This window comes from Dromaius novaehollandiae, chromosome 1 (assembly GCF_036370855.1).
Source record: "Dromaius novaehollandiae isolate bDroNov1 chromosome 1, bDroNov1.hap1, whole genome shotgun sequence".
Classification (NCBI taxonomy): Eukaryota; Metazoa; Chordata; class Aves; order Casuariiformes; family Dromaiidae; genus Dromaius; species Dromaius novaehollandiae.
The window spans coordinates 18,805,267-18,814,161 of record NC_088098.1 but is presented as its reverse complement, the minus strand read 5'-3'; the positions used below and the strand labels follow the sequence as shown (position 1 = coordinate 18,814,161).

The 8,895-nt window shown below is 46.1% G+C and overlaps 1 protein-coding gene across 2 annotated transcripts in view; it reads left to right on the top strand.

Annotated features, from left to right (window-relative positions):
- Positions 1-983: 983 nt before the first annotated feature.
- MAPK12 (mitogen-activated protein kinase 12) overlaps positions 984-8,895 on the top strand; it is a 44,177-nt gene continuing 36,265 nt past the window's right edge. The window contains exons 1-2 of one of the 2 annotated variants that reach the window (XM_026113039.2): positions 984-1,204; positions 2,059-2,188. In XM_026113039.2, coding sequence (XP_025968824.1) covers positions 1,089-1,204; positions 2,059-2,188 — 246 coding nt within the window. In that variant the 5' untranslated portion in view covers positions 984-1,088. The remainder of the gene's footprint in view (positions 1,205-2,058; positions 2,189-8,895) is intronic. The other variant, XM_026113038.2, reaches the window with a different exon arrangement.

Sequence of the window (8,895 nt, the reverse complement as noted above, 5' to 3'; positions counted from 1 at the left end):
TCCGTTTTCTGCTGCTAGCTCCCACTCCTCACTCCCGGTTCCCAGTCCCAGCTGCATTCACCACGCCACTACCCTGCTGCAGAAGTAATACAGCCACAGATTTCACGGAGAAATACTGGAATTGAGAAGAGACCTTGAGCTTTGCAACTACAGAACAGTAAAATACATATCACTCCCTCAAATTCACAAACACAAGGCAATGCACAACTGTGCTCAGAGAAGCAGATGGGCTTTAGGCACGTCTTTAGACAGCAAGCGCCTCAGCACCTGTTTCTGTGCACATACACACCCTGCTACAACTGGGCCGCTTCTGGGCACGCATGCTGGATCAGACCCAACAACTTGCTCGCTTTCCCAGCCTCAGGGACAACTTAGTGTCCTTGCATCCTGCTGCACCGTTCCTGCGGCTGGGTGACCTGTGGTGGAAAGCTGCAGGCGCTCAGCCGCTCGCTCCGGAGCCGCTAGGCAGCGACGGGGAGGGCCACAGGCCACTAGCCGCACCGCTGAGGGACACGGAGGAGAGCACAAACCTAAGAGGGAAGCGGTGCCGAGCTGTTGAAGGAGCTGCAAGAGAGGAAGGCACAAAAGCAAGCTAGGACTGAGAAGAGTGAAGAGCAGTGCGGTGACACACCGCTCCTTCCGCGTTTGACACCTGCCGGGGCGGTGGCCTGGGTGCGCTGCGCACACGCGGCAGCTGCCCGCAGGAGGCCTGCACCTTTCCGGTGCGGGCAGCGGGGCCCCGGGTGGGAAACACTAGTCCTAGCCCGGTTTTAAGGCGATCTCCGGCTCCCCCCACGCCGCCCTGAGAGGAAGGGCCGGGGGTGGGGGGAACCCGCACAAGCACCCACGCTGCCCGGCGGGGCGCGGGGGGGGATGGGCAGCCCCCGTCGGGCCTCCCCCGCCGCGGAGGGTGCGCGGGCGGGGGCCGGGGGAGGGGGCAGGCGGGCGCCGCTCGCCGCGGAGGGAGCGCGGCCAAGCCCAGCCCCTCGGCTCGGCTCGGCTCGGCTCGGCTCGGCGCGGCGGCGCCCGCCCCGCGCTCCGCCGCCGGGGCTCTTTGTTGGAAAGCGCCGGCAGGGGGCTGCAGCACCATGTCGTCCCCCAAGAAAGGCTTCTACCGGCAGGAGCTCACCAAGACCCTCTGGGAAGTCCGCGACCGCTACCGCGACCTGCAGCCGGTGGGATCCGGCGCCTACGGAGCCGTCTGGTGAGCGGCGCCGGGCGCCTCTCCCCCGCGCCCCCCCTCCCCCGCGCGGCGGGTGCTGCCCCGGGGCGGCGGGGCGCTGTCCCGCGTGGGCGCTGCGGCGGCGGGGGGCCGCGATGGCGGCGCTGCCGGCGGCTCGGCCGGGGGTCGCGCCCGCCGCTCTCGCTTTGTTCCGCGACAACTTTTTTCCGGTTGTTTTGCCGGACCCGGCCCGGTGCGGGCTTGTGGGGGACGGTGTGGTGGGTGTTTGCGTTGTGGTTGTCCTTAACCGCCCCGTCCTGCACGTGTTTTCCTGCCGTGCTGGCAGGGGCAGAGGCCGGGGCGCTGCCCCGGGGCTCCCCTGGCGGGGGCGGCCGCGGCCCCCGGGTTCGTGTCCCCCCTCCCCGGGTTCCTGTCCTGCCCCGGGTGTGTGACCCCGTCGCAGGGAGGCGCAGACCCAACAAGGGGGCATACAAACCGGGGGATGGGGGGGGGCACCAGCGCCCTTGGTGCAGGCTGCCTGGTTCTGTTTGTTTGGTTGGGGTTTTTTTAGTTTTTTTTTGTTTTTTTTTTTTAGTTTTTTTTTTCCCCGATGTCTTTAAAGCTTTTGAAAAGTGGCTACTTTTCATCACGGGGCCTGGCAGCGTTTAAACTAACGAGTCTGGACCTTGGAGGCAGTGCTGGCGAGGTGCTTCAAGGGAGAGGCTCCACCCCTTCCTTCGAGGCGGGGAATGGCGGCGTGGGGAGGCCGCGCAAGCGGCAGGTGGAAGGTCGAGGTCTGGGCGATGCGGTGCCAAACGCATGCACCTGCTCTGTGGCGGTGGGTTGGCAGTGCCGCGCCGGCCCTTGCTCATGAAACGCTTCCTGTTCCCTTAAAGCTCGGCCGTTGATGGAAGGAATGGTACCAAAGTGGCCATTAAGAAACTGTACCGCCCATTTCAGTCCGAACTCTTTGCCAAACGAGCCTACCGAGAGCTGCGCCTCCTGAAGCACATGAAGCACGAAAATGTGAGTTCAGTCATTAGCAGGTCCCCCCAAGGCCGCGGCTCGCACGCACCAAAAGAAATGTCTGATCTGCTGTGCCCTGCCTCCATAATATACAAGCCCTGACAAGGTAGCAGAGTAGCTGCATAGGATGCATAGGACCTGCTTGTCTGTCTTTTGTCCATCTGTCTTTTAATCTGCAGTGCCAGTTCAGGCAAACTGGAGTGTCCCGTGGGACAGTTTCATTGCAATCCATACGCGTGAGGTTGGGTGGAGAACGTTAGGAGCATGGTGGAATTTGTGCTTAAAGCTAGAGAGAGAGAGATTAAGAGATCAGAAATGTGTATCTCAGTCACCACACATGACATGTAGGAGGGTGGGAGAGCGTGGATGTGTGCTGCTAGCATCTCTTTGCTCGAATTTGGATGTGGTACACACGCCTGTCTTTAAGGGGGAAGGGGTCTGTTATTGCCCTTCATGAAACATTTGAAAGTTTCAGGTTTACACTAACATGAAACAGGAATAGTTTGGGAATGACTAAAATAAATTGCTTTACAAGGATAAAGTGTCTTTATGGGATATGGGATACTGGGGTAAGGATACTTAGTCCCAACGGTACTTAGTGGTTAAACGGATTCAAGGAGAAGAGATTTGTGTGAAAACAGTTTTGTGTGATGAAAGCATGAATGGAAGCTAGATCAGAAGGATCCCGGGCTGGGACCGGAAGATCACAGTAGTGGCTTTAAATGCTGTTTTTGAAGAGTGCATGCGAAGAAAGAGACTTTCAGATGACTTATTAAAGAGATACATACAATAATCTATTTTAAAATGTTAATGATGTGGGAGATTATAGTTTTCTCTGGAGGCTATCTGAATGGAGCTAAGAGATGGAAAGTGAGAATGAGAAAAGCTGGTAGTAATAGGAATAGCCAGTCATTGCCATTGCACATGGCTAGGTTCATTTTGAAGAATAAACTCTGGGATGTCCTGGCTGTCCAGAAAAAAACAGACCTTACTGTAGGCTTATGAACCTGTGTGCCTGTTAACCTTTTAGTCTGCATCTTTTAATATATTTGATCATTTTACTTGATGAATCCTTTGAAGTAACTGATTTGTACCATTGTTGTATATATATTAAAGAGTTAACATTTGTGGGGAGCTTGTGTGTTGTACACAGTCTTTCATACTCTCAGCATTTGTTTTACTAAATGTTTGGGAGTGGATCAGCTCATGCAGTTGCCAAGCTGTTAACTGTATTCAGAACTTTGAGATTTTTTTTCTTCTGTTTCCCAGAATAATTTGTTCTTCAGTTGGTTAGCGTTTTCTACTACTGGCTGTTTTTGTGCTGCATATGCCCTTCAGGATAATATTCTGGAACCCTTCTATAGACTTGTTTGATAATTAAAAGAGTCTCAAGAAAACACACACTGGGGAATGTGAGTGCAATCTGTAGAAGGGACAGATGAATACATGTGAAAGAAGGGAAGAACTTACAGCCTTAGAAAACATTTTGGACCACAGAAGGAAAAATTCAGTCTTGGTACCAAGAAAATTTTTCATCATGAATTTACTCATTAGAGAGCAATGACTGAGTAAATGGTCACACAAGGAATTTGTGAGCATTGGGGAGACAGAAACTGACTACTCCACCCGTCCAAGAGGAGGCTGAAATGGCAGTACAACCCTTCAGGAGAATGTCCATCCTCCATTCCAGTCTCATACCATTCTGCCAGGCATTTCACCCGCTGTGAATTAGGAATAGGAACAAAGCCCTTCAGGATTTCTAGCCCTTTGATGATCCTATGATGCTCCCTTAATCACACTGCCCTTCCAAAATTAGGCCAGAGTGGCAGTGTCACTCCTAGTGGGATTATCAGCCCCTCCCTTTTGATCCACCACCGTTCTGTCAAAGAGCCCCTTCTTTGTATTTGCCACCAAAAGATAGATTTACAGGAAGACAATAGGGCCTGAAGTTTCTGTCTTTTGTCATCAATTCCCATTCATGATAGTGTTCCCTAGTGTGTTGTGCACACTTTTAATGACAGTAGTGGTAGCACAACTGCCATGTCACCATCATCCCCACTGTAGGTTCTACAGGGCTAGCTATTGTGCTTCGAAAGTCCTCTACTCACTTGGAGGAGTTAGTAGAATGGGAAAGTGGTTGAAATATCATACCTGATTTTTCTGCAAATTAATACCTTAGAGTATACTTCTGCATAATAGCAGATACCTGTCTTTCTGGCTCTACTGTAATGCAGTTGCTATTAAAAATGAATGAAATTGAAGTGATTGTTTCAAAGACCACAATAAAATAGTGATTCCACTGTTATCTCTGTCTTGGATACTAGGAATCTAAGTACGTAGAGGAGGTGATGTGTAATAGTCAATTTAACTGTATTGCCCCTATGTATTATGCTTAGGATATTGTTGCAACATTGCACTGATCCGCTAGTGCAAATCTTTCTCTTGCTTTTTTTTTCCTACTCCAGCATATAAACTATTTAAAGGTTCTATTTGTGTGATGGTTAAAATTCCGCCCAATTTGCTGTTTTAATCTCTTTTTCTTTTAAAATGGCTTCTGCGGTCATTATGCATTTGTTGTCAGATTCACGTGAAAAGTGTTTGTGGTGTTTTGTTTGTTTCCCCCACCATGATTACCTCTAAATGGAATATATCTGTCCTTCATAGTTTTGGGGGAGGTGCTGTGTTAAACATGTAGCAATACAGTAGCAATACGATACATTCTCTTAGTTCATTTATCTTTATGCTGTATTCAGAATGATAGAAGAAAATACAGTGATCTGACACATTATGTTAAAAATAGCATCTCAGATTCTCCGTTAAGATATTAGGAGATACCATTAAACCTGTGCCATCGTAACATAATACATCAGTATGCCATGCTTTGTTGCAGAAAACTGAAGAAAACTTCTAATATTCTAGACTTCCTTACCCCCATTATTGATCCTTTGAGGAGCATGCTCGTGTACTTTGTAAGGAAAGGCTGTAGGATGACCAGTCATCCCATAAAAACAAATCTGGGAGTCATATTACTGAATTTTGCTTGATTTTTCTCTTTCCTTGTAAGGAAGTTAACTCACGTGGGTCAATATGCCTGTTTATTTAGGCATTTTCAGGAATAGACAACTCTTGTTGCAGGGACGGGATGACCATCTTTCATTATACATGCTGGATTTTTGTGCTCACTAATGGCCCAAACAGCACATTACTTAAATGTAGTGGACAGTATTTTATATAAGCAGTGGAAATTGGTAGCATGAGACTTCCCTTCATCTGTCTGCAAACAAATCCATGGGGAAGAGTGGTGTCAAGGACCACGGGTAGAGGCCACGTGTGAAGCAGGGGATACCTGGGTGCTAACAGGTGAGCTACTCCTGTGGTTTAATGGCAGTGGTATGCATTTTTGGTAGGCCTGTTAATTTGTGGAGGTTGGGATGTTTCACAAACATCTTAAGCTAATTCTGCTGCCTAAGAAGTAGTTTAACCCAGATCAGTTCCTCAGACATTGTCAAAAGAAAAGCTAGTTTCCAGCAGGATGAGCTGCTGGATCACTATGTAGCTGCATAAATCCATATGCTGCACAAGAGGGGGAATGGTATAAAAATGAGGAATAAAAAGAGCTAAGGCAGAATGAAGGAAGCACTGCTTTTTTTCATTTATTCGTGCTAGCTTAAGGTATTAATATGATTACAGCTTCAGTAAATCTAGATTTCTTCTTTGGCATCCACTGCAGCATCTGTAGAAGAACAGACTGCTTACTGTTAGGCAGCTTTTTCCGTAATGCTGCTTTTGTTCCCTGTGTCATTCCCTTTTGAGTTTGTCTAAAGTGGGGAGCCCTTAGAACTATCTCTTATAACTCTAAAGTAAAAACAAAAAGAGAATGAAAATATTTTCAGTGTGCTTAGTTTGGCCCTGGCCTTGTCTCTCAAACACTTACTTAGCTCTGCGTCCATGTATCATTCTGAAGGTAATGGAGATATTTATGTATGTAAAATTAAACCCAGACAAGTAAGTGGAGGTGGCTTTCATTTCATTTTGCAAATAACTTGGATTTTGTTTTGCATTTGGACTGGAAGTGACATTATGATGCCCATTTTCGTTGAAATGGCAACTGTGTAGTGACCCATACTAGCTCAGTCCTAGTGCCCTTCTCACCTCTCGGTTTGCTAATGGAAACTTTGATGTTACCATCAGGAGTACAGAATTGCTGGCAAGGGAAGATGGCACTCGAGAGAAAAGCAGTGGCTAATGCTAATGTATTGTTTTAGAAGGGAGTGTGGTTTTCATGAAAATGTATATACCTCTGTGTGTATGTATGTATGTATCAATACATACATACAGGCACACACGGAAATTCAGACCAAGTTTACCAACTTCAGTTCTGAATGTGTTTTTGGCATAAAATCCTTGACAAATGCCCTTTAAACATTTCTTAAGTTGAGTCAGTTAATATTCTACAGATGTTTTCCCTTCCTGGAAACCCTACATATAAGAGTCAGCTGCAATATTTGTTTAAGAATACTCTATATTATGCTCTTATTCTTTGCTCTATGTGGAAATTATTCTCTGGTGTATTCCCACTTCTGAAGAACAATGTATGTTTTACATTATGAGAACCATTTAGCTTTTTTTCCCCGCCTTTTGGAAGGAACTCGGGTGTCCAACAGACACCAAATCAGCTTTCATTCTCCAGTTACTTTTCTGAGATGATGCAGGCATTCAGTTTTAGGGTAGCTAGTACTTAATATGTTGAATTGTGTATTTGGAAAAAAAACTGTTGGCTGTTTAGACTTACACAGTGTCAACCAAGGGAGGAGTTTGTTCCAGAGAAAATAGTGGGAAACTTCATGCTTCTGCCTGAGAAAATCTTAAAACTGTCAGCTTTTATGATTCATCTAACCTGCCGTGAGTGTAAGAAGAACAACAGTCTCTGAGATATGTAAAACCAAACCAAGTTCTGGATGAAACTGGCTTTAGGATTACAAATGCAGGGGACCAAGTGTGTGTGCTCACTGTGGTAGAAGACTTTTCCTACAGGAAATGCTGCTTTATAAGTGAGTCACCACTTTCTGTGCCAGCTAAAAATTCACATCCTTCACGTTTAAGTGCCAGTAAAGTGCAGCTTGGGATGAAGGTGGCAAATTTCCATAGGGATTGTAAGCAAACATGCAGTTATGGCTGTATAGCTTTTGCTGGTTGTAGGAGGAAAACACTCTTGGCAACTTCTGCTGGCTGAAAGCTTAGAACAACTAGGGATGTGACAGGACACCAGAATCAGTTATTTTAGTAATCAAAAGCCAGTAAATCCATATAGTGGTATCTTTTGTCACTTCTTATTTTCATAAAGCTGTCTAATAGGTGCCTTTTATATAGGCTGAGCTTCAGCCTTTAGACATTTGTATGCATCCCACCCTTAGATACTAATAAAGCAGACTGATTAGCTCAGTCCAGTGAAACAAAATAAGGAGGCCAGCACTGAAAACCAAGTCTTTTTTCTCTTTGGATTGTCATCTAATCCAAAGATGAAGAAGTGTATGTCTACCGGATTTGAATTTCTCAAATGTTACATATGGGTCCTTTGAAAGAAGAATGCAGTTACGGAGGTATGGCTTGGGTCTGTAGGTGTATTCCCCTTCTCCTCCCCTTGAGGTGCTTTTATTTCACTAAGGGCAGAGAGTCCTTAGGCCCTCAGGACTACAGTGAATCTGATCAGAAAAGTAGCCTCCCTTCCCCACGCCTTGTTGTTTTCTGGCTTTTTCCTTTGGTTCTTTGTTCTTTTACAGCATAAAATTTTATGGCATTGTGGCAGGATGCTGTGCTTGGTTTGTCAATATTACACAGAAGAAAAGGAAAGGAGCTCTCTGTCCGTCAGTAGACATCCCTCAGTGTCATGTGGTAGAACCGCTAGGTAATCCAGTGAGGAGGAAAAGTGACTGCCATACGAGCCTTGTGCAGGGATTATACAAAGACTGAGACTTCCTAGCATAGTAAAAGGATGCAGGGACCCTGTGATGTGGAACAGCACAAGAACATGAAAATGAAGCTAATCCTGCAGAAAATTTAATGCAGTATGATGTATAGTTCAGTGCACCCCAGCAGGGATCTCTCTTAAAAAATGTTCTTGCATTTGTAGCCTGAATGCCAAAGCCACTCAATTTCACTGTGTTTTCATGCGTAACATCCACAAGATAAAGAAGCAATTGCTGTGTAAGAGACATAAGCTACATTACTTATTAATTTATGCAAGATCTGAGTCTTTGGTGGATGTCCTCCTTACATCAGAAAATTTTCTTTAAAGAAATACAGTGGAACAGTCCTTGAATACAAGTAATTAAATAAATGAAGGTGCATGGGAGAATATAGATTAGGAGCTCTTTACTGATGTGCTCCATTGATGCAACTAGTTTTGGAAAAGGATGCAGCTGTCTACTGAGAAGTGAAGGACAGAAACTACCTTACAAACACAAAGCTGTTATTTATTTGTTGACAGTTGTTAAAATTGGTCAGTACGTAATGTCTTGTATGGGGGGAAGAGAGAGAGGAGAAAAGCTGAACACACTTACTGCCACCTTCTCCCCACTAGCTTCTGGAAAGAGACAAAACAGAGTAAATATTTGAGTAAAAACATATCCCATGTAGAACAAGTTAGACCAGTAGAAGTGTAGTTTTGCTGTGACTGTGGTTTTGTTCTACAAAATTCTGCTGGAAAA